Raw genomic sequence first — 26057 nt, forward strand, 5'->3', positions numbered from 1 at the left:
ACTGCCTCTTACAATTACGTACACTGTCCAAGGTTTTTAGTTCAGAAAACACCTCACACTACACAACTCTTCATCATGTCACATAATATTATTTTATTGGATTCAATCACAGTACAATATTGAACAGAGGGTTAAGCAGAACACACCCAAAGCTTACATTCATTCAACAAACTTGGGACGAAGTTGAGTTACTATGACAGAAAAATGACTGATATGAATTAATTTCAGTCTAAACATTCTTTCTTTTGATCATTTCCCCTTCGGATCCGTTGGTGATGTTAATGACAAGGCAATCTTGAAGAAATAATAATAACGATACAAATCTGTACAGTTTTTGAGTTATTAAGACATGCAGATGCAAAGTATCAGGTCAGATTGGGAGCCATTGTGTGCGTTTGTTAGTAAACCCCTTGCAAAGCCACAAAACACGTATCTACATCCTACAGATAGTGTTCATATATCTACACCCTGTGTGAGAGAAGGCTTATTTTCTCACAAACACGCTGACAGGATGCTTGTCAGACACTTTCCAAATATTTAAAGCGAAAACTATACAAGTCAGTAGTGCAATTTGTTTTGATATTGCAGGTTCACAGACAGTGTAACAAGCTAATGTCATATAGTTAACAGGTTTTGATACTGAATGAATATACGGATCAAAATGTATTAGGGAACTTAACAATTATTAATTGTCCCAAAATCCCATTTCCCCAACTTATCAGTTTACTAAAATACAATTAAATCCCAATTTTTGGGGCATTAAATCCCATTCCCATTAATTATTTTGAATATTGGATACTCCCTTGGCATAAAAGCTGACAAACTATTTTGTAAACACTTTATTCACTCTATCTGCCCTCTTTATCATAGAAAGTGTATCATATCACAAATGTAAATATAATTTTAATCTTCTGAGTTACGTAATGGCAGTTTAATGAAGAATAGTAAATTAGCATGTGTATTACATATTACTTTACTATTAGTATGTAATACGCATACTAAGGACGCAAACACACTACAGTGTTGTAGATGTTATGGGCTGTTATTGATGTCAAATGAGATATTGTAAAATACTAGAATTCAATGAACTGCTTTCCCAAATATGTGATTTTCACAGGCTGATGTTGTGGATAAAATAGGATAGCTTTGTGTTAACTCCAAATTCAACTTATGTAATGTATCTGAATATTTACCAAGAGACTGTCCTCCAAAGCTTTACATCAAAACTACTGTGGTCATGGGTATTTTGTCCAATGTGGATTGCCATCTTAGGCACTTTGCAAGTCTTTGGCTTTCAGAGCACTTTTACAGGGAAACCCCCTTTAAGAGTTTTACAGGCAAAGAGAGGCATTGTCTCATTGCTGATCACTACTAATGCATGGAGACTTACTGAGGCATTTGCAGTGCTGGGAGAAAAGTGTCTGGCCTAAGTGAATAGTAGTACTCTACAGACCATTCATATGTGAACAAAAACTGTGCAAGGCTCAGACAACAGTTAAACAAGAAAAAACAAGGAAAATAATTCTGTGTTGTGAACATTGCCTGTGCATGATGGACGGATTTTAAGTAGTGATAAAATTGGCTTTGTAATGACTGAATTAGGTAAACATAAAAATAAATTAAAAAATAATTACATGAGTGGCAAACCACAACAATTTTAGGGTGTTATAAACTCAGATTTTGATTAAAAGAACACATAAAAATGTAGCTGTCATATCAGATGTCTGGAAGGGAATATATCTATTCAAATAGTGTCAATATGGAGAGCCAAAGTCATGAAGACATCTTAAGGCATGATAGCCCTTTTAGGCAAGGGGATGGGGAGGGTGGGGGGTTATCAATCTTCCACTGCATTGTGGGATAGTTAAACACAGCCATCACTCCTGTGGTCCTTCAATCAGAGGTTGCTTCCTGTTCCTGCCTCCGCTCAAGCTCGCTCTCTCCAAACCCCCCAGGATGTTCTCGGCCTTCAGGCTCAGCTTCTACCACCTGTGTTAATCCTCCCATGCCCACGCTGGCCCCGGCCCCCTCTGATCCCGGCTGATCCTGCCTGCTGCCCCCTCTCTCACTCTGGGACGAGTGGTCAAAGCCAACGGCCCCTCTCTCTGGGCCAGCCCCCACGGGGGGCCTCACTGTGTGCTCCCCGAGGCCAGCGCTCTGAGCCGATGTCTGCCTAGAGCATCTTCCAGGAACCCCGCCAGCTTATCACAGTCCTCCTGTAAGGGGGAGAGAGCATGACATCATCAGGGCCTGCTCTAGGCGACAGGACAGGCAAGGAGTGGAGTTGGACAGCTATAATATTGTGTTGCCCGCCTACTCTGTAGATGTACCTACCTCACTTATGAAGGCGTAGTGAACAAGTTCATTGGCAAGGTCTTTGGAGCAGTCAGCTGAAATATTGAAACAAGATGTAGATACATGTAGATAGATACAATACCTTAGAATTTAAATCATGTACTATTTGTTTAGAGGTAAACTAGAGAATATGCTTACAAACAAAGAAAAGTGACCATAATGGTGGTGTGCTTGTGAACTCACTTGGAAGGATGTCACAGCTGAGCTGTCTATGCAGCTTGTCATCCATCTTCAGAAACAGAGACAGCTACGGAGAAAGGGACATTTCATTTCATAAGCCTATGAATGATTTGCTACCAAATGATTTGTTCTAATACTAATCAAAGAGTATATTTCTTAATAAATTACGATATGAAATAATATGATCTAGCATCTAGAAATAGGTTGTGTTTGTAGCTCACGTGAGTTTTGGTCCCTTCTTCATTTGATTCCAAGTTACAGTGCATCTGGATCACCTGTAACACACAACCAGACTGTCAGTGTTTCAGAGCACTATTTACCCATACACACAACTCTTACCCATACACACAGAGTTGTGTGTATACACACAGAGTTGTGTGTATGGGTAAGCAGTGCCCTGGAACACTGACATCGTGTGACACAACCACACACGACCACACACACACGACCACATTCAGAAAGCACCACACACACCTTCCTGGACTCAGTCTCTTGCGGTTCTGGGGTGGGGGTCTTCACGGTCTCCACCTGCTCCTGAGACAGAGACAGGGCACGCGGGACAGGGTGGGGGCGCGATGAGGCAAAGTTCATGAGGGGGTAGATCCCATTCCTGAGAAAATGGAGGTCCAAAGTAAACATGACGTTATTTTCTCCACTTCGTTTGACTGTTTAAGTTTAGGTTTATCAGTTAAGTTGAACATTCCAGTGCTGAATACAGACCTCGGGACTCAATGTGAGGAGAGAGATCAACTGAGAAGAGTTGGAACTTACTTGACATCCTCCAGGAACTTGTCCAGCTCCAGTGGAGACACGTGAGAATACCTGTGGAAAAGAATAAGAATGTGAAGATCAATCAAAGTATTCAAGTTTTACATCTATTGATGGCCCCTGAAGGTGTATAGTGACATAGGGGTGTTCTCACTTTAGCTGCACTCCTGTACGGTCGTGGTGTTTGATTTCCGCCATGACAGCGTTGGGGTCGAAGGACTTGGTCTTCTCTTCCACACAGTTCTCTGGCAGCAGGTCTACAGAAAGGCACAGTAAACAAGGAGGTGACCTTTGACCCTTTAACCTTATAAAAGATTTGAAGTAACTGAACATCCCAGAATGGAGAGACTCACACTGGTTGCTGATGAAGCAGTGCGCGGCCAGCAGCTTGAGGGAGTGGACCTCAAACAGCACGCGGTGAAACAGCAGGTCGTGGGCAGTGGGACGCAGCTTGGCCTCGTGACGCACACACGACTGGGTGAACTCCTACAGGGCAGAGAGGACAGACAAGCTTAGGCTGCATGTAGGAACCAGAGGATCGTGCTAGCTCAGAAGGAAAGAAAGAGAGAGAGACAGAGAGAGAGAGAGAGAGAGAGAGAGAGACAGCAGCTGCTGTAAAACTGAAAGTCCCCCTACTCTGACACATACTCTGGGTTCTTCCAATCTCAATCAAGTTATCGAAAACTCTTAAAGGAGTCTGACTGTCTCTGGCTCTCTGACAAGCAGAAATCGGACTGAGCCGCTTGGCTGGTCAGTATCTGGGACAGGAAGCCATGTGCGGCACTCACTCTCATCAGAGGGTCCTCCAGAGACTGGCCTGCGTTGGAGATAGCCTCCTTAGACACGACAGCATCCCCGTTGGCCTGGATCTCCAGCACAGCCATCTGGACATCAACACAGACCAGACAGAACATGTGATCATGATGGGTACTCGTGCACAACTATGAAGGCATCTCAAAGGTAGTAAGTCTTGTTGAGACCAAATCTGCCACGTATATGTGCATGTTTTTACACAAACACACACACTATCACACACACAAACACACACTAACACACGCACACACACACAGTCCATCTGCTGAGTGTTGGTGGGTTTCTTTCACCTCCAGAGCACAGATCCCAAAAGAGAAGATGTCAATGGCATAATCATCCTCCTCCGCTAGAAATTTGAAAGAAAGAGAGAGAGAGAGAGAGAGAGATGAAAGGAAAAGGGAACACATTTCTAAATTCAGCCAAGAAAGAGTTACCTTCAGACTCCAACAACAAAAGAGTCAAGTAAGTACAGAAAGAGGAGAAGACGCTAATACCAAATGTATTGTTCACTGGTTTATGCAGGCTGTGTCAGGAAACCAGAGAATGTTGGGGAGGAGGGAAGAAGGGGTGGGTGGGACACTTACTGCCATACTCTGGAGAGAAGAAGTGCAGGTTCCTCTGTTCGTCTCGGTGAGGTCGTACCTTACCACTGGCCCCCGGGAACACTTGTTGTGAGGGAAGATAGACGGCTAGAAAATCAAACCCAACTCCCAAAGACACCCAGGTCCTACAAAGCTATATTGGGCTCAGATTGTAAGATATCGTGTGCTGTAAATTAACCTTACAATGGTCTCCTCTAACAGATAGAGAAATGTTTGATAAGAAAGAGGAGAGCAGAACACCATATGGTTCTTACCATTAACAAACAGTCTGTGCCACACTGAGGAAAAGGCAGAATAAAGGTACTATTCAGTTTCATAAAGCAACATTAGCACTCTTCTTTGGACTATCAAGTATCAATGGAAATTGTACAAAAAGACTGTGTATGTTGTATTCTCAAACTACAAGACACAGATTGAGCCTTATTTGCCTAGAAAGTCATTTTTTGTAACATTCAGGCCTGATATACTAAAATGATTTTAGGTTAAACCTAAAATATAGGAAATGTGATACATTTGAATGTTTGTGGCAGTTACATAACAAGCCCATGGGGAGGCAGACCTGAGCCAATCTTGATAAGGCCGTTGTGTTGGATGAAGATGGTATCGCAGGTCAGGTTGCCATGGATAATCGGCGGGTCACAGGAGTGCAGGTAACTGGCAGCAAACAACAAAAGGGTTTGGGTCTCTCGGGAGGAAGTGAAAACACATCTGTCAGCTCAGACACCTCGATACTGTCTACCATGGCCTGAGGCTTGGAGAGAGTGCTTGTGTGTTGCTGCTCTTACCTGAGGGCAGACAGTATCTGGGTACACCACCTCTTCCACGCCTAGGGTGTATGACAGAGAAGCATGAGTGTCACACCATTAAATGTTCCACTGGATCCAGTGACTACTAAGTGACACATTTGCTTATGAAAGCACAAGTTGATAAAGATCTGCCATCCGACAGCCCTGAATCCTGCCTAGACTGGTCTTTCCACCACTTCAAGGTGGGCTGAGGCATACTGAATGCACATAACCAAATGGGCTGAAACTGACCTTGACATTCATAGTCTTGTGGTTTTTCTTGGTTTTCTTGAGAAATTGCTTCAAGCTACCAGAGGACATGTATTCTGTAATGAATATGACCTGTGGCACATGGATGGAAAGAGATAAGGACGCAATAAGCAATGAAGCAGCAGAGGAAAGAGAGAGAGAGAGAGAGAGAGAGAGAGAGAGAGAGAGAGAGAGAGAGAGAGAGAGAGAGAGAGAGAGAGAGAGAGAGAGAGAGAGAGAGAGAGAAAGATAGAGTTAATGGCAATAATGTGTCACAGACCCGAGCTTGACTGTCCCTCATATCCAGCCAGTACTTGTGGAACTTGACAATATTCGGATGTTCCACCTGCATCAGGTTCTCAAACATCTCCTTGATCTTCTCCTGCAAGAGAGAGATCAGACATGGAGGAGGTAGTCAGTGGTCACATGCTAATCCAATGCCTTATGCTTGAGTTTAGTACGCGGATGCACATTTTTTGAATGTGTCTAAGAAAAGCCCAAAGCTCGTATATCCTCTTTGGATAAAGTGATAGATATCTGAGTTTACTTGATTACTTACCTCCTGTGCTTTGAAGACTTTCCTGTCAGAGAACAGCACCTCGTTCCAGACAACCTCCACCCCCTCCTCTGTGTCCATGGCCAAAGACGCGCTCTCCACACCTGGGACATTACCCTGACTGACCTGCAGGGGGAGATAAACCCCACGTGAGCCTCCTCATCGGTGAATGAATAAGTATCTACGACCGGTGGCTTGTTCTAGGCATCATCTGCAAGTATAGCTGCTATGATGAATCACTTAACGGTTTCGAAAGGCAGTCACACATACACACACTTCACTGGCGACGGTGTCTCTCTCTCTCTATATTAATGAGACTGGGTAAGGCACATCTGTCTCATGTTGAAGCCATTGACTCCAACATCAGCGAGTACCAGCATAAATCCACGCAGTGGCTGAACAGGGTTTTATGTCAACAGGATCAGTGGAGATGAAATCAAATTTACAACTCCTTTGCACTGACGACATATTAACCGCCATTAAAAAGCAGTGTGACCATCTGTAACATGATGACGTAAAAAGACATGAGGGGCTCGGACCAGAGCTACCGCTGGAGCACAGAGAGATGGATTAAAAAGAGGAGGGGGGAGGAGGGGGAGGAGGGGGAGAAGGGGGGAGGGGGAGAGGAGAGACTATGAATGAGGGATTTGGAAAAGAGCGAGAGTGAGAGACATTGAGAGAGCTTGAGATAATGAGGAAAGCAAGAGATTTAGGGAATGAGAGAGAGAGAGAGAGAGAGAGAGAGAGAGAGAGAGAGAGAGAGAGAGAGAGAGAGAGAGAGAGAGAGAGAGAGAGAGAGAGAGAGAGGAGAGAGAGAGAGAGAGAGAGAGAGGGAGAGAGAGAGAGAGAGAGAGAGAGAGAGAGAGAGAGAGAGGGGGTGAATGAGTATGTGCCATGAGATTTTGAGGACAGTGGCTCAGGGAGTGAGGCCGGCTGGGTCAGATGGGGAGATGTACTGTTTGTGTCTGGGTCTGTGTTCTGGCAGTCAGAGGCAGCCCTGGGCTCTATTACATACGCTTCGCATGAGAACGCATGAACCCAGAACAGAACAGCACAGTCCCACAGAACAAAACAGTTCCAGAACAGACAGTCAGATAGGGCCGCTCATCATACTCACAAACACACACACAAATACACACACACACACACACAAATACACACTTCCAGCCCTTTCACCTGATGCTCACTTAACACATACTTTCGTGAGCTATAGGTCACAAAGGCCTTGCCTGCAAACAATTCAGGACAAACATGTTCCTGACACACACAGGGAGGCAGTTACTATTCGTAGAGAATTACATTTCAACTGTATCGTGTCGCCAGTGGCGTAACTATAGGGAGTGCAAGGAGTGCAGCTGCACTAGGGCCCGTGGCAAAAGGGGGGCCCGTCCTCGATCTCACAGTAAAAGTGAGACAACCTGACCGGGCCCCTTAAGGCAATCTGACCAGGCCCCTTGCACCGCTGTTATACCGCAAGTTGAGGATCACATATGATCCACTCTTATCAATTCGCAAACATTTCTCAATTATGGTGTCAGTTATTCATAATTATGAGCTATCACTTGCCCAATAAACATTTTAAAAACAGTCAGTGTTAACAACAGCAAATAATTAATTTTTCCTCATTTGCCTTTTGCTGAATGAAACAAATGTCGTTTTTATTAAGTAATATTGCCCTCGAAAAATAGCAAGGATGTCTGGGTAATATTGTTGTCAAAGATTCCCGCCCACCCACACACGATTGTTCCCATCCAGTTGTTGGAATACCACAGACAGTTGTTGGGATACTACAGTTGTGTTGCATTAGCGTTTTGAAGCGAATTAGGCTACCCCATGCCATACCCTTTAACATAAAAGTGGCTCCAGAAAGCGGCAGGAACGAAAAGAGCAAGATGTAAGGGTGGCAAAGCTGTCAAAACTATCCTCATTTGGATTGTGGCGAAGCGTGTTGAAGAGGACGCTACGTCTGACCCCCAGCCCGGCAACAGCAATGAGTGTGAAACTCAGCCACCAGGGTAGGCTAATAATTACATAACATTTACTGTCTGGTGTATGCAGTTGACATGGCTATTAAACGTCATAAAAATGCACATATAGGCCTAGGCTACCAGGCAGCGGCCAGGTTAGATATAGTAAACTATGTGCAGGATGTAGTCGGAAAATAGCTAAAGCTAGATAGACTAAATGTAAACTAGCATATCTAACGAACATAAAATCAAATATTCACCATCGAAGTGACTGTTTTTTTTTACTAGTACCCAGATAGCACACATGACAGATCGAAACGTCATTCATAACGTCGAATAAGCCTCGGTAAATGATCAGATTTTCTTCTCATCTCTGTGCTCTATTTCAAACGTCGCAGATACGTCGGCTCACGACTGACTGTTCCATTATGCTCATTCTGTGTTGTAGCAAGCATAATCTAGAGCCAGAGACTCGCGAGTCAGAGCCGTTCACTTTTGAAAACCGTAATCTATCTTCACATAGAAGGAGCAGTCGTTACCCTTAATTGTACATCATGAGTAGCCTAAATTTCCTTGCGCATCGCTAAACTGAAAACTCAATAATTTCGCCTGACGATAGGTCGGTACGGGGCCCGTTGGTGAGATCTGCACTCGGGCCCGCCAAGTCCTTGTTACGCCGCTGCGTGTCGCAATGGCACAAACCAAATCTGTAGCATTCCCCCTACAGTAGATAACATGAAAACACAAGATACCGTATACTGTATGATACAACAGTGTTTCAACAAGAAAGGAATGGCTTTTTACGAAGCAGGAGGGTTGTTGCCGTGGCTACTAAGCCATGTTTTTGTGACAGGCTGCAACACATCTTTACTCTAACAATCTTTAACCTCCTGGATGCAATTACCTGTCTTCAACCTAACAGAGTCTCTCTCCATTATGTTGCTCTATCTTTAGTCCAGAGGGAAACTCTTTCCCCCTCTGCTACCGAGAGCCTCGTCTCTATTCTCTTGGCATGTGTTCTAAGTGCTGTTTATGTTTTCACAATGGCAAAAGCTTCTTTACTTTACTAATGGTTGTTTACTTCTCTCCATACAATGAAAGGCATTCATTGAGAGCCTATGGGTAGAGGTTAGAGCACATCTGTAGTTAACAGAGGACCAACCAGCAAAAAACATATTTTCATTGATTCCTCAACAACAGAAGACATCAGGTTGATCAAGGATTCACAATGGTTTCCATTTCCACTCTTGAACAGGGATAATATGAGTAAATGAACCTAGGAACCCTGCTCCTGTCCTATTAAATAAGGCACATATGACAGCAGCTCCTGTCCCACTGGCCTTCTGCCAGATGGGCTTGGCTCCAGTTCTTCCCACCCAGTACAACTCTCTGGTCAGGAGGAGTGGGCGATTGGCACATGGTGAAAACTATTCCTCTAGAACCTGAGCCCAACTTCCAGGGACTACGCTGTTAGAAAGACAGAGAGAGAGTGAGAGGGAGAGAGGGAGAGAGAGGGGGGGGGGGGGGGGAGCTGCCTCAGGCAGAGTGTGTGACTGACCACACAAGATGCTATTAATATCACTGTTTTTTCAATACCTAATGTAGGACTTAAACTTCATACCAAATCTTTCCTAATAACTTTAGGCCCATCTAAACACCCGAAGCTCTGTCCATCTCCGGGAACGCAGGGCAGATCCGATCTCATCCGGAGTGTGGGAGGAGCCTTGGTCATGTAGAGCATGAGATGACATATAATCTGGGTTTTTTCTGCTCACTCAAAGATTATAATCTGATTGTGGGTATTATAGACTAGGAACACAATGGTCTGACATTCTGACACCAGCAACAGACAGATGTGCAGACCGACGGGCACACAGAGCAGGGAGAAGGGTTACATGGCCTTCCCCAGACTCCCCCCTGTTGCCGGGCGGTCTAGACTTCCTGAGGATCTAACAGGGTCTGGACTGGTGTTATGTCATGGTTCTACAGGAACCAGTAAACAAACTGTGGCAAAACAGCACTGTCATTGGTTGTGCCGAGGAGGTAGGGTCAGGGTGGGGGGAAGTTGAATATTTGGTCCTCATGTTATAACAAACCCAACTCTATTCAGATGTGTTCTGTTTAGGAGTGAAGATAGATTACTGATGGAGGTAACCTGAGGTAACTCTCTGGATTTTGAGGTTTTAGAATGCCCACAGAGATTCTATTGTGCAAGCAAAGGGGTTTTACAACTTGGTTTTATGGCATGTTTTTACACACAAGAAAAAGATATCATGAAATGATATGTTGCAACTCCTGAAATATCCCTTGTGGGTTGAGAATTCTAGGAATAGTTGCATCATATCCTGTATTCTATGAGTACCAAGAAGAAATCAAGAACATCTTAGCTTTTCCATAAGATTTGATTTGATAGAAAAATAACAAATGAATCCAAAAACATACCAAGGTTTTGGTAGTGATGATAATGAGGATAAGGGTAATGACATAACAGACCAACACCAACTGCCTGCTGTATTTGCAAGGGGAGCAGGGCTATCTAGGTAGCAGAGCGGTAGCTAGCAGGGCTGGCTGGCTGGTGTCTATCAACCTCGTTTTTACCTCTTCTAGATCCACAGATCCACTGTGTGTGAGCAGCTCAGGTAAATGTGGCGTGAGACTTTCTACCGGATCCTGTCTGAGCCCGGCTGATCAACACAGATTACCCATAATTCACTGGCATTGCCCGTCACCTTGGTGACACCAATGTTTGCAAATGAGGTTGGCAGGGTTGAAGACAGGGTGAGAATTGCAACTGGGCTTTGAACAGCGCTTTATCCGGCATCCATTTAGGTAAGGGGTCAGCTTGTTTACAGTTTAGGATCGGACACGTTATATAACCTTAGATTCAAATAATACAAGGAGAGATGACTGAATATGCATGACTCCCCTACAGATAAGATTACAGAAGCATTTCTGGGAAAATAACGATATCTCAATTATCAGTACATGAATGTACTGAGAAGAGATCCCTGTCCCATTCGATGGCACAGGGCCAGAATGCTGGTTCACTGTGAGAGGGTCTGGAGACTGACGGATGAGTAAGGCAGACGGTGAAAGGAAAGGGAGGAGGGAGATGAAGGAGAGAGCAAAACAAAGGAGAGAGAGAGTGAGAGAAATAGAGAGAGTAGGGATGGAGGGAGAGCGAGAAATAGACAGAGAGACTAAGGATAGAGAGACAGAAAGAGAGATGAGCGCAGGAGGGTGACGTCGCAGAGACAGCTCATCGACCTACACGGTCGTCTCTGTAGCATCACTGTGAAAGAACGAATACAAGAGAGAGTGTCTTTGTCTGGTGGGATACAGTGTGTGAGTCCTAGCCTGGCGCTAACAAAGACCCTAGTTTGCTACCTTGGTTGTCTCGCCTCCTCTCGGCCTGCTCCCACACAACATCACATTCCCTGAAGATCAGCCTCACTGTACATTAGGTGCCCCCACCACTGCTGCTGCCATCAGCATCACATACTGTAACTCACTGATAAAATGGCTTTGCCATAGATCTTTGTTTCTGGTGCCTAACCTGAGGAAATCTGTTGTACGTTGCGCAATGTTTATGCAGTCGTACAGGCAGGCTATGTAAATGACTTGGTATGTGCTGGCTCCATGCCCCGTCTCCCTGAGGTGCTGTGCTAGGATCGGAAAGATTGCGGATAAAACACCGAAAACACTCCACGGTGGGTAGGTGGGGACAATACAGCATGCAAGGTTGTAAAACAATCCCAGCAGATAAAAAGACATCTATGGAGAGATAGGACCCCATTATCTTAAAAGGTTTTAGGATGAGCATTGGATTGGCCAACTATTATGTCATGTTTCTTTGTGTGTCTTTGTCGGCCTTGTCTGTCTGTAAGCTGCCTTCAAAGTGAATGTGAATCTTGTGAATAACATTGATGGAGGGTCAGTGTTTGCTCATTTCAGGCCTGACCACATCTTGTTTTCACAGTTTTTTTCTCAAGATTCCAGCTATTCAATCCTTTTTTCAAAACAAACAAGACTAAAGCACTTCCAGGGGACAAACAAGGTCAGAGCGGAATATAAAAATGGACCTTCCCTCCTTCGTGATTAGATATTACAAAGATTAGCCTTCATCAGGTCTCACTTCTTCATTTTCTCTGAGGCCAGTCACACACAGGAATGCCTGATCCAGACACAGGCAGCAGGGAGGTATTGGTGGGGGTGGGGTCCTGATCCCAGTGCTCTGTAGCTCGGTACCAAAACAAAGAACCACTGGATATGAAACTCAAAGGAGGGAGCTGGAGAGAGTGATTCCTCTAAGACTCTTTTGGATGACTCTTCTCTGAGAGTCTGGTAAAGAAGGACTATATTCATCCAACTCTTCAACAACTTTTTTGTTGTATGTAATCATAGACAGGCATTTTTCTGTCCACTTGTGAAAACGACAACCCAACCTGAAGAATGTTTTGTCTTAGCCACTTTGATCTCAATCTGTTATCTGGACAATACTGAGCTTACTAGGCAGCCTTCAAAATAATATATAAAAAGCACTTATTCTCCATTCCATTCAAATGTAACTCCATGAAACCCACATGTTTTATTAAATGATTCTCTGGGTTAAAGAGCCATCAGTCTTGCCTGTCTGTTCAGTGCTGTGGTGTTTCTGTCTCCACCAGCGTAATCCGATGACACTGGCTTCATTGTTCTTCTTCCTGTGTCTGTCTTCTGTCACTAAGCCACATGTTCCCTGTCTCACAGGGACAAAGATCTCTAAAAGCGTATATCACGTTTGCGCTAAGGGTGGAAAAATCACCCTTACTAGTGTGATACGCATGAACTATGAGTTGTGAACAGCCTCAAGAGCATGTGAGGAAAGTCACCCCGTTTGTTTCTCTTGGAGAATCCAGATAAATTAGTCTTTGATCTCACCTTCACCTCCAGAGGAATGTGTGTGAATATATAATCTAAGTGTGTGTGAGTGTGTATAGGGGGTGGGGATGAGTGGGTGTGGGTGTGTGTGTTTGTGCGTGCCTGTTGTCACATGCCTTTTTTCTTAACACTGAGTCAGTCTGAGAAAATGAGTGTGAGTTAGTGGGGGGTTGTGCACTTCGGTTTACCCATGTGGTTGAGTGTGTGTACAGTTTGTGTGTTTTTTGTTCTTTAAATCTGTAACCTACGTGTGCTTTTCCCCACTCCCTCTTAAGCACATACAAACAAACACACAACAGTAGAAGGCCCAGCACTTTGCAGTTGTCGGATACAGCTCATTATCAACCCTGCCTTCTTCTCAGGGTCAACCTCTACAGTTGAGACAATAGTTGATAAGACCATGTATTTGCCTCTCATGACTTGAGCAGAGAGAATTAAAGGAGAGAACATTTCTTTTGAAAAAGTACTGTATATACTTTATCAACATAATCACTAACAAGGAGCCTCATCATAGCCCTGGCTTGACCCCAGATCCATGATTATCATTCCTTGCAGGCCATTTAATTAATTAAAGACAGTGCAACAATAACATCTTAATTACAGTAGATAATTGCTAATTCAATGTATTAAATTAGTCTGGCCTACACTGCATCCTTCCTTCCTGTCTTCCTTAAAGAAGGAACTAATAAGGTATGAGTAGATGCGTCACAAGTAACTATGTTGAGAAGCACATGTTTTACTATCAACTTATGGCAAGATCCGAGATTAGACTACCTTTAAGAAGAGAAGGAAGTACAGATTTTCTTTAAAAGGGGCCCATGTGAACAATATTAGTACCCGAGGTGAAGTGAGCTCCTTAAAACAAGGAATGTGAGAGGGGAAAGTGGACGTCATTCTCTGCTCCTCATCATTGCGCTTCTAAAATGGAGGTGAAAGGAGGTGTTCCCCCCCCTGTCTCCTCTGCCCCCCCCCCCCCCTCCCCGCCCCTCCTGCTGGGGTAAGTCTCGCGTAAAAAGCTCAGCCCCTCCCCCACACACCAAGAGACCTCCAGGGGGGTTCATTCCAGACCGGGCTCCCATATGGCTCTATAGTATAGGGACACTTAGACAGGGACACGCTGGAGGGATTACCACATCATATTTGCTGCTGCATGTATCATACTTCGTAGAGCTGTTGTCCAATTCCACCAGCAACACTTACATTACTCGACCCCAACCCATCGGCCCAAAGCCAGCCTCCTCCTCCACTTCCCAGGAGCAACATGTGCTACTTGATACAGAGAGTTGAGATACCTCTGAAATAACACTAACATGGATAAATATAGAAAAGTAGGTACTGCCTACAAAAATTACATTAAGAATGTATATGCAACATTAAGGAAAGATAATGTCGAGTTTATTGAACAAGTATGTGTTTTAGGATATGTGTTCAGGCTGACCTTATTCTGGCACGTGTCCCATTCTTTAGAAACATCTGGCTGTGTTCCTGAAAGGACTTGTAAGGACTGGTTGGAAGCACTCCTGTATTAGAGTTCTCTATAAGGACCAGCAATAGCTGTTTTCTGGATCACTCAATTCCTAAATTCAAAGCACAGAACCCAGAGGTTACCACCGTGCATCATAAGCAGTGGCCAAGAGGGGTTACTTGGGGTAACATGAAAAACAGAGACCTGGCATAGGTGCAGAGCACAGGCAAGCTCAGCAGAGGCCCAGTTTCAATATGTGATGCAAAGGCCAGGAACTTTAAGAGCTCGAGCCGGGTTTCATGCACTTTATCTCACATCTCTGCCTTATTTCAGAGCCAGGAAAAACCAAACAATAGGACAGAGTGTGTAAACCATAGTATCTTAACAGTGGACTGATTGCATTTGAGTAAGTAGTTGTCAGGCTGAAGGGCAAAGTACCTAAGATCTACTGTTCTGTTTCTACAGTTGTAATTAGTGGCTCGTCCTGAAGCTCATTAAGATGACCCCATGGAGAGATGGAGAGACAAAGAGACAAACAGGATAGAGAAAGAGAGAGACTGACAGAGAGAGAATGACTCTAAAAGAGAGAGAGGGGGGGTGTACAAAAGAGAGAGTTGAAAAGTTGAAGGATAAAATGTTGCAGAGCGAGCATGTGTGTTCATTGGCAGTGTGGTATTGGGTATCCGTTCAATCCCATTCCTTCCTGTGTGTGTGTGTGTGTGTGGGGGGGGGGGGGGGCAGCTGACCGCTCTCTCCCTGTGGGGGAGGGGGGGCAGCTAAACACTCTCTGAGTGACAGACAGAGCTGCCCCCCCCCCCCTTCACCCAGTAGTCTAGAGGTCTCTGCATTTAAATGCTGGCACCACACCCCTTCAGATAGTGAGAGAGATGCTTTGAGCTTCCATTAGTTGAATAATAGAAGACAAAGATGGATAACAGCGTCTGAAAGGGCTACAGCCCTGGGGAGTGAAGCTGGAGGGGGGGAGTGAAGCTGGAGGGGGGGGGGTGATTCAGCACTAGGCCTGTAGGATGTTTTTATTCACTCCTGCGGTCATACGCGTTATCTCTTCGTGGAAAGCCATTCAGACTGCAAACAGACTTTCTGTTTAATTTATAAAATCTCTCTCTGATTTTTAGGTGTCACATCACGTTTCCCTCCACTTCCTGCATGCAAATGACCTGCTCAGACTTCCTGTGGTCCTGGCCACGGCAACCAATAAGAGATATGTGTTCAAATTTGAATCCTAATCTCTTCTAATCCCCTTTGCATGGAGGACGGCAGTCGTGTCATGATAGAGTGAGTGGGGTGGGTTGTCGTTTGATGATAGAGTGAGTGGGGTGGGTTGTCGTTTGATGATAGAGTGAGTGGGGTGGGTTGTCGTTTGATGATAGAGTGAGTGGGGTGGGTTGTCGTTTGATGATAGAGTGAGTGGGGTGGGTTGTCGTTTGATGATAGAGTGAGTGGGGTGGGTTGTCGTTTGATGATAGAGTGAGTGGGGTGGGTTGTCGTTTGATGATAGAGTGAGTGGGGTGGGTTGTCGTTTGATGATAGAGTGAGTGGGGTGGGTTGTCGTTTGATGATAGAGTGAGTGGGGTGGGTTGTCGTTTGATGATAGAGTGAGTGGGGTGGGTTGTCGTTTGATGATAGAGTGAGTGGGGTGGGTTGTCGTTTGATGATAGAGTGAGTGGGGTGGGTTGTCGTTTGATGATAGAGTGAGTGGGGTGGGTTGTCGTTTGATGATAGAGTGAGTGGGGTGGGTTGTCGTTTGATGATAGAGTGAGTGGGGTGGGTTGTCGTTTGATGATAGAGTGAGTGGGGTGGGTTGTCGTTTGATGATAGAGTGAGTGGGGTGGGTTGTCGTTTGATGATAGAGTGAGTGGGGTGGGTTGTCGTTTGATGATAGAGTGAGTGGGGTGGGTTGTCGTTTGATGATAGAGTGAGTGGGGTGGGTTGTCGTTTGATGATAGAGTGAGTGGGGTGGGTTGTCGTTTGATGATAGAGTGAGTGGGGTGGGTTGTCGTTTGATGATAGAGTGAGTGGGGTGGGTTGTCGTTTGATGATAGAGTGAGTGGGGTGGGTTGTCGTTTGATGATAGAGTGAGTGGGGTGGGTTGTCGTTTGATGATAGAGTGAGTGGGGTGGGTTGTCGTTTGATGATAGAGTGAGTGGGGTGGGTTGTCGTTTGATGATAGAGTGAGTGGGGTGGGTTGTCGTTTGATGATAGAGTGAGTGGGGTGGGTTGTCGTTTGATGATAGAGTGAGTGGGGTGGGTTGTCGTTTGATGATAGAGTGAGTGGGGTGGGTTGTCGTTTGATGATAGAGTGAGTGGGGTGGGTTGTCGTTTGATGATAGAGTGAGTGGGGTGGGTTGTCGTTTGATGATAGAGTGAGTGGGGTGGGTTGTCGTTTGATGATAGAGTGAGTGGGCTGGGTTGTCGTTTGATGATAGAGTGAGTGGGGTGGGTTGTCGTTTGATGATAGAGTGAGTGGGGTGGGTTGTCGTTTGATGATAGAGTGAGTGGGGTGGGTTGTCGTTTGATGATAGAGTGAGTGGGGTGGGTTGTCGTTTGATGATAGAGTGAGTGGGGTGGGTTGTCGTTTGATGATAGAGTGAGTGGGGTGGGTTGTCGTTTGATGATAGAGTGAGTGGGGTGGGTTGTCGTTTGATGATAGAGTGAGTGGGGTGGGTTGTCGTTTGATGATAGAGTGAGTGGGGTGGGTTGTCGTTTGATGATAGAGTGAGTGGGGTGGGTTGTCGTTTGATGATAGAGTGAGTGGGGTGGGTTGTCGTTTGATGATAGAGTGAGTGGGGTGGGTTGTCGTTTGATGATAGAGTGAGTGGGGTGGGTTGTCGTTTGATGATAGAGTGAGTGGGGTGGGTTGTCGTTTGATGATAGAGTGAGTGGGGTGGGTTGTCGTTTGATGATAGAGTGAGTGGGGTGGGTTGTCGTTTGATGATAGAGTGAGTGGGGTGGGTTGTCGTTTGATGATAGAGTGAGTGGGGTGGGTTGTCGTTTGATGATAGAGTGAGTGGGGTGGGTTGTCGTTTGATGATAGAGTGAGTGGGGTGGGTTGTCGTTTGATGATAGAGTGAGTGGGGTGGGTTGTCGTTTGATGATAGAGTGAGTGGGGTGGGTTGTCGTTTGATGATAGAGTGAGTGGGGTGGGTTGTCGTTTGATGATAGAGTGAGTGGGGTGGGTTGTCGTTTGATGATAGAGTGAGTGGGGTGGGTTGTCGTTTGATGATAGAGTGAGTGGGGTGGGTTGTCGTTTGATGATAGAGTGAGTGGGGTGGGTTGTCGTTTGATGATAGAGTGAGTGGGGTGGGTTGTCGTTTGATGATAGAGTGAGTGGGGTGGGTTGTCGTTTGATGATAGAGTGAGTGGGGTGGGTTGTCGTTTGATGATAGAGTGAGTGGGGTGGGTTGTCGTTTGATGATAGAGTGAGTGGGGTGGGTTGTCGTTTGATGATAGAGTGAGTGGGGTGGGTTGTCGTTTGATGATAGAGTGAGTGGGGTGGGTTGTCGTTTGATGATAGAGTGAGTGGGGTGGGTTGTCGTTTGATGATAGAGTGAGTGGGGTGGGTTGTCGTTTGATGATAGAGTGAGTGGGGTGGGTTGTCGTTTGATGATAGAGTGAGTGGGGTGGGTTGTCGTTTGATGATAGAGTGAGTGGGGTGGGTTGTCGTTTGATGATAGAGTGAGTGGGGTGGGTTGTCGTTTGATGATAGAGTGAGTGGGGTGGGTTGTCGTTTGATGATAGAGTGAGTGGGGTGGGTTGTCGTTTTCTCTGCTAGCAAAGATAAAAGAAATGTCTCAGGGCAGACAGGGGCATTGACAGGTTTGGATGATCCTAGTGATCCATGAGGTCCAAGGCCCTCTTAAGATTGTGGAGCGTTTGACCAGATCTAGGCACAGTTGATACTAGTTCAGAAGAGACCATTTTGACAAGAATCCTTTGATCCCCCTGGCTTGATGGATTACGATCACTCAGTTTCCCCTCTCATACCAGTGACATAGATCATTAATTTGTTTAAGTGACCGGGAGCACATTTCTGTTGTGTTCCATTGTGGGGTGGTTTATTCTGGGTCTATGTTTACACAACCATCACAAATCAAGTCAAACTTCAAAATCCAAGGTGGCATGCCGCGGAGGAGGTGGTGGTCACGACATTCTCAGGACCTTTAATCCTTTCCATCTCCCGCTACGTCCACCCTGGGTGAGGGGAAGGAAGTCAACCACCGGGGTCTCAACCAAGGAGATGAAATTGTTTCGAACACTTCTGTTTTACTTGGCTTTGGGGCATTTTGCAATGTCTTCCAGATTATAATACAGAAGATAATACATGCAAGCATTATCTAAAATCAGCTTTTATTCATAGAAAAATAGAAACATTAATATTTAATCACAACCGGTAAAAGAGAGAATGCCAGCTAGCATTGACAAAGAAGGCATGGATAAGTGGCAGCATCAGCCAAGTTAAATTATGCAAATCCTGAAAGCACAGTATTCAAAACTGAGGTATACTGTATCGTTACCCTGATGTCTGGAATGAAGCCAACTGTTGCAAGCAAGGGAAAAAGATAAATGCAAAACGATAGCCTTAAAAAATCCCAGTGGAATCCAGTCAGTTGAGTCTAAGCTGAGTCAAAGGATGACTCTGAGGTTTTACTAACAGTCAAAATGCTCTCAGACTAGCGCGTATCCGGGGGCGACAAGGTTGGCATGTGATACGCGCTCCCCTGACAGCCCTGTGACATGCAACGTGTCGGCCATTTCTACAGGATACCTTTCCATGCCCCCGCAGCCCAGAGGGGGTTGCAGATCCCTTACACTGAGGCAATGATGGAAGCGCTGGCAGGACAGGTAGTTCCCCCTCCCCCGACATCACATCTGATGCCTGGGAAAGGTGGTTCATCAATGAATGCTGCTCTCTCATATTTCACTTTCAATACGAGTTCACCAGATCCACAGAAGCCATGTGGTCAACAACTTAATGAACTCTTTTGAGGCCTCAAGACCACCGCCACCACACACTCATCACCTACCAAAGGACTGAAGAGAACAGCTATAATTTGAACCTTCTTCAGATCCAGTGAGCATGACCTTGATCAGATAGGAAAGGCAATTTAATCAGCAGCATGGGAGAGACAGGGAGGTGGGTAATGGTTAATGACATCCCATAATAGTGTGTGCTGAAGGCCATCTGGTTGGCTCAGCCGACGCCACAGAGACGGCTTCATGTTGTGTCCTGGCAACAAAAACCACACTTGTGCACCTGACAAAAACACACATCTTAACCCATGAGGATTACTTATTATCTCTCCTCTCTTTCTCTGCTCTCTCTCTCTCTCTCTCTCTCTCTCTCTCTCTCTCTCTCTCTCTCTTTCTCTCTATCTGTCTCTATTTTACCATTTGTCTTTCTACTTCTTCTCTATTTTCTCTTGACTGTCACTTACGCACAAACACACCCACGCTCTCTCTCTCTCTCTCTCTCTCTCTCTCTCTCTCTTTCTCTCTCTCCCTGACTCGCTCTCTCTATTTTACCATTTGTCTCTCTACTTCTTCTCTATTTTTGCTTGACTCACTTACGCAGAAACACACACACACACACACCCACTCTCTCTCTCTCTCTCTCTCTCTCTCTCTCTCTCTCTCTCTCTCTCTCTCTCTCTCTCTCTCTCTCTCTCTCTGACAGGCCCATTATGGGCATGGCCCAGTGTTGGTATTAGTACTGTACCTGCTGGAAGACTCACGACCCGAGGCTAACCTGCCTTTCAACATCCCTGAAACTGGGCACAGCCATGTGCATGTTTCCAGGTCAAACACTCCAGTGGGGATGCAATATACAGCAGAACAGCATCAATGGGGAGGTGAAGGGTCACCTGGAGCTGGGAAGTGCACAGCTGAAATTGGCTCATAAAAATAGGCCATAAAACACCTCACGCACAGGTCAGTTTCATAATGTGAACAGGACAATGCTGGATGGTTCCCCATTTACTTCATGAAAAACACCATCATTAAATCATATTGGATCTGTGTGCCAACTGTGAAGCAAATCAAATGCACCTCAAGTACTTTTAAATGCTTTCATGTAATTGATGTCTATAATTGAACCAGGTCTGACACATAACACACACTCATTCTGGCCTGCACCAGTTGTAGCATGCGAGGGCTGATCACATATCTGTCTGAACTGCTCGGATACTCGGATACTTGTATAACACACCTCCGCCGCAGTGACATGAAACCATTCATAAATCTTGTGGTACATGGGAGGCGAGAACGGGAATTAGTGATCCCCTTACAAACACACACACACACATACACACAAACACACACACTCACCATAAGTCTATATGAGAAATATCCTGTCAACACAGAGATAATCGTATAAAATGTATCATTCAAAGCCAACACACACCACAGGCAGTAATGATATGAATATCAGCCCATAGGCTTTCACATACTGTACATGATCTTCTTCATTCTAGCCGCTAGAATTATGTTCAGCTTCCAGCTGCCCTGTTTTCATTCTCTACTTTTTTAATTCAAATTTTGTCAAATGCACAAATCAAAAAAGGTTTTCTAACAATTACCAGAATCGGGCCGCCCAGCAGATTCTCTCATGTGGCAAAGTAATTCAATCATCTTAAACATCCTCGGGCCACGTTTAACACTCTGGAATACAAACAGTCAAGGATTGTCAGATGAAAGCAGACTTCTTCCTGCTGAGTGCTTCTGCATAAGCACTGCATGCCATGCACAGGACACAAGGCTGACAGGGGGGCCTGTTGGCCCAGGGCAGGACAGGACGTGCAACTACATTAACAGGAGTGTGGAGGCGATGGCCTAAGCTTGTCCCCGTTTCCCCTTGGGAAGAAATCTGAGTAAGTGTCATTCCAGTGGTGCAGCTGTCCCAGTGTGAGGCCCAGGCAGAGCGAGGCCAGCGGGCCTGGGTCATTAGGAAGTTGTCAATCCTTAGAAAGATCCCCTGAAGCGAGGCAGCACTTACTGCCAGCCATGACATGACAAGGGTTTAAAGCGACGGCCATACCTGTGGCTTTGACCCTGGGTTGGATTGTTTATCCTGACGACTTGAGGATGTAACCCATGGACAGTATTCAGCATCCATGTGTAAACATACTGTCGTGAAATGTTACACTTCAACTCCCGATTGGAACTTGCAGATATGATTCTAGATAATAAAGTGTTCCAACGATCTAGTACATATGATTACATCTTCATGAAATATTAATGATAGTAATTAATGTTCTACTATGTTAGAAACTGTGAAGTAAAATGATGTAAACCATTTTGCTCCTGATTGGCAAGATGCACTTACGTAATCTCTCGCCTTATAAATGACATCAAAACCCGCTTGACGACAGAATCAGAAGTTGCCATGGAGAAATACATACTCAAAGTCAATCCTAAACAATGAGGGTCTCTCCTTTGCCTGCCTGACTCACCAGGTCCCTGCGAGCACTGACACCTGAATTGAACTCTGGGTAACGCAGAGGGTCTTAGCAGAGAAAATAGAATATGTGTGTCAGTCACCAGACTCACTCATTCCTCTGCTTTAACAGTTCTTTCTGAGACAATCCATCACAGCGTTCCAATCTACCCCCCAACATGACAATGCATTAATGGATGCAGGCAAGATGGCCGCCTACTGCAGCCCAAACATCTATTGAGGGTTGACCCACACATCCGGCATGTGACCTCTAATGGGTTCCTCTCCAGATTGCAGGGTGGAGTGGGGAGGGTTGGGGGGGGGGGGGGGGGGGGGGGGGGGGGGGGTCATCAGCTTAGCCTTAGGGGGTTTCAGGCCAAGGGGGGTTAGGAAGGTCTGTCATCAAGAGGCCTATTCCATTCTGTCCTCATGCAGGCCTCCTCCGTCCTGTGGTAATACCGCCTGTCTGGATATAGATACAGCTTTCTCACTCTGTGTGTTTGTCTGACTTTCTCTCCCTCTGTCTCTCTCTCTCTCATTAGACATGCTAGTCCAAGGCACAGCCACCAAGAGTGCACCAGTAGTCTTTCCCTGCTAATGGTGCCGATGGAAGAGCAAAGAACTAGTTTGACCTGGAAGTCAGGATTTCAACATTTACAGATGAGGCAAGATGGGTTGTTTTGGAGTGGGGGTGGGGGTGGGGACAGCCAAAGACGTCGTCTTTGTCATGTTCTCTGGGTTCCTCCTGTGTGTGCAAACCCAAGAGACAGGCAGGAACAGAACACCACAATCACACAGTGAATCATCAAGGAGATAGCAGTGTAATCACTGGCATGGAGATGAGTTGCTGAGTCGCTGAGTCCAGGCTTAGGTTTGGGGTGAGGACGCAGTATGAAACGAGCAAGAGTTGATTCATCCATGAAGCCTTTTTTGAGCTGCCGTAGCCGACAACAGACGGTGTATGTGCCCCTATGTAAAAGTGTCGTGGTACAGCTTCAACAGGGCAACGTGTAGCAAGCTGAGTAAAATCAATGCAGTGTTTGATGACTGTGGTAGGTTAATAGGGGCCAACCAACTCTTCAGGAAACGGCATTACGCAATCCAACACACCCACTGTTATTACAGCCAGACTACCAACCATAACATGTGCCTACCACGTGACTAGCTCTCTAACCATGGAGATTTGTTTACAGGCAGAGCTACATAAAAGAAACCTGATAGTCTATTGTAAACTTTCCTCTAATGACTTAGTTATCTAATATATAACTGATCATGGTTTGCTCATAGGAAGACACAAACACTTGAGACTGCAGGAACAGGCAAAGAGCAGCGGGACAATGCAGCATCTAAACAGTGAAAATACGTTGTTTTCTATTGGTGCTAAGTACTAGTTATATATTTAAACAACACTAAACGATGGTGTGTCACTTACAACCATAGTACATCTGCTGTACAGGGCACAGCCAGAGTCCAGGCAGCTGGGAGGGTAAGACACCAGTGTGTGAATGAGTTGGCTAGTAGGTGAGACATGAATGAAACCCCAATCAACTCTGACATTTGTACAGTAAGTAATACTGTCATGTGGAAATTAGGACAGTGTTGCATCTCACAGAGTTTATGTGTGTGTGTAAGTGTGTGTATGTCTGTGAGGGATGGGGAGGTGACCCAGAAACAACAAAACACACTGACGGGTAATCAATGGTTGGAAAAACACCGGGAGGGGCAGTGCTGGTGCTGATCATTTGTGTGTGTGTGTGTGTGTGTGTGAGTGTACGTGCAAGCGATCAAGCATCTCTGCAGCTGGTCAACGTGTATGCCATAAGAATGATCCTGTGTCTGACAGTGAGGTCAGCTGATTAAAGTTGCCGTAGGGGCTCCATGTGTAGAATAAAGATAACCTTAAAAACGTTTAACGCCCTTGTCACATTTAACAGAACTCCCTTGACTGATGGCACCTCTTACTCTTCTGTAAATGCTGCTTCAAGTTATTGTCCAAACTCTCATCAACATTCAACACACAAACACAACATACTGTGGTGGACAAGTAGCATTGCTGTAACATTACGGACTAAATAAGACCCACAGAAGATGAGATGTAACTCTGCGTCTATCGCGTCAAACACTAAATATCACAAACATGTTCGTATCAGTCGTAAAAATACAGTAAACGTTTGGCATGTTTAGGATCCATATCGAGATCATAATCAACAACCTCCATACTGTAACGGTCGCCCTGTTGTCAACACCCTTTTTGTTGCTTCAACAAGCCAACATTTAACCAAGCTGTGTTTCAAAGATATACGTGTAATGCTTCTCCAGGAGAAAAAAACTCAACAATTGAAGGGCGGGAAATTAAAAGGGTTAAATAGCCCTTGTAGACCAAACCATTCATATCATGCGTTGGTTCGACAAAGCTGTCGTATTTCTATCCCCTGGCCTGGCCTGGCCTGTAGCCTCATACATACGGTTCCTGAACCTGTTATTCTGCTGTCCATGTATAAGACCATACACATATTGCCATACGGCATATACAATTCTACACTTTGGAGATGAATATCACATATTTCGGATTGGCAATGGAGCCAGACTACGGTAGGATCCATGTCACAAGCAGATTATATCACGTTTCCTATATCCCAAATTGGAAATGACTGCCCAGAAGGTTAAGCTATGCAGAGAGCAGCAATAAACTGTCTACCTGCTCTTTCCGTTTCTGCCAGCGTCCGCATGGGCTTTCCTCCAGGATCTCGCTCTCATCCTCGCTCTCCTCCTCCTTTCCCTCCGACCCCGAATTCCTCTCCGGGACGGACATAGTCATTGTATTCCGTATTTGAAAATTCTTCCCTGTTGGTTTTTCTCGAAAATCCTAGTGCAGACGTTGCAGCTGTCTGAGCAGACAGTACAATTCCACACGACACCAGACGTTTTGCTTTTAAAGCCCTCGGCGCTTAAAACATCTTGCACTGAGAAGTGGTAGCAAAATATTGTAAAGAAATGCCTTTCCCACTTATCACCATTGAAATGTCAACCGGGCAATCAGACCAATACTCTTCTTCTCGTAAGAGTAGGCCTATAATAAAGTGAGAATCATTCGGAAATTGTCCCCGTCTATTCCGCGCGCTCAACTGCATGTAAAATAGATTGCGAAATGTTTTTGTTATCGCGTCCCTTTACAATTCTCAAGGAGCCTACTGAAGGAATATAAAGCTATATATTAAAAATTTAGCCTTAAAATAAGTCTATTCAGTTCTCCCTGTCTTCATTAATCTTCCCCATCTATGGAATGAAGTAATTTCTAACATCTCAAATACGCGTCATTGTGTTCGCTGAGAACGCAAAGGCTCCTCTCCAGCAACCCAGCGCAGAGGGATACCGTAAAGTGAAGAAGAGCTGCGTAATGTTGCCAGTACCGTAATAAGGTTGTTGGAGCCTTGAGATATCTATGAATAACATTGCGATGGGCGTTCCTGCTAATCTAAAGTGTATGTGCCAGACTTGCCAGAGTATACGTGAGTGAAAGTATTTAGCTGTCACTGAAACAAGATGGTTTAATGTCAAATAGAAGTCAGACATGTCAGTCATCGACCTGAATGCAGTTTAACAAAATGGCAACCTAAAATTATTCATTTCAAGCCTCCATGCTTTTCATAGCTCAAGCTGTTATGACCAATACAAGAAATATGCAGTCTCCAAAGAGTTAACAGCCACTCTATCACACAGGGATGTGACACACTCGTAAAAAGTTTCAACCTTGTTCACGTCACTGGAGAAGAAGGAGATTCTTCTGCAATAATAGCCAAGTAGGCTAGAGGGTGACTGCTATCTGTGTCTGTGTGATGGTGCTTTGTATGAATGTGCATGTTGATGGCTGTGTGTGCCCATGTGCGTGCATACAGTATATGTTAAAGTGTGTGTGTGTGTGTGTGTGTAAGCGTGCATTTGTT

The 26057-nt window shown here is 45.2% G+C and overlaps 1 protein-coding gene across 2 annotated transcripts; it reads right to left on the reverse strand.

Annotated features, from left to right (window-relative positions):
- Positions 1-69: 69 nt before the first annotated feature.
- nrbp2b (nuclear receptor binding protein 2b) lies at positions 70-25482 on the reverse strand. 2 transcript variants are annotated; one of them, XM_047024355.1, is made up of 18 exons: positions 24812-25482; positions 6312-6434; positions 6033-6134; positions 5756-5845; positions 5504-5544; positions 5278-5372; positions 4973-4996; positions 4701-4781; positions 4407-4462; positions 4092-4187; positions 3657-3789; positions 3458-3560; positions 3307-3357; positions 3010-3145; positions 2757-2810; positions 2539-2602; positions 2335-2390; positions 70-2216 (listed from the first exon to the last, which is right to left on the reverse strand). In XM_047024355.1, exons 1-18 carry the CDS (start codon positions 24929-24931, stop codon positions 2130-2132), a joined length of 1512 nt encoding a protein of 503 aa, XP_046880311.1. In that variant the 5' UTR covers positions 24932-25482; the 3' UTR covers positions 70-2129. The 2 variants fall into 2 exon arrangements, with proteins under 2 accessions (XP_046880311.1, XP_046880310.1); XM_047024354.1 differs by having other exon boundaries at positions 4701-4805.
- Positions 25483-26057: the final 575 nt, after the last annotated feature.

The sequence above is a fragment of the Hypomesus transpacificus genome, chromosome 8 (genome assembly GCF_021917145.1).
Source record: "Hypomesus transpacificus isolate Combined female chromosome 8, fHypTra1, whole genome shotgun sequence".
NCBI classification, from domain to species: domain Eukaryota; kingdom Metazoa; phylum Chordata; class Actinopteri; order Osmeriformes; family Osmeridae; genus Hypomesus; species Hypomesus transpacificus.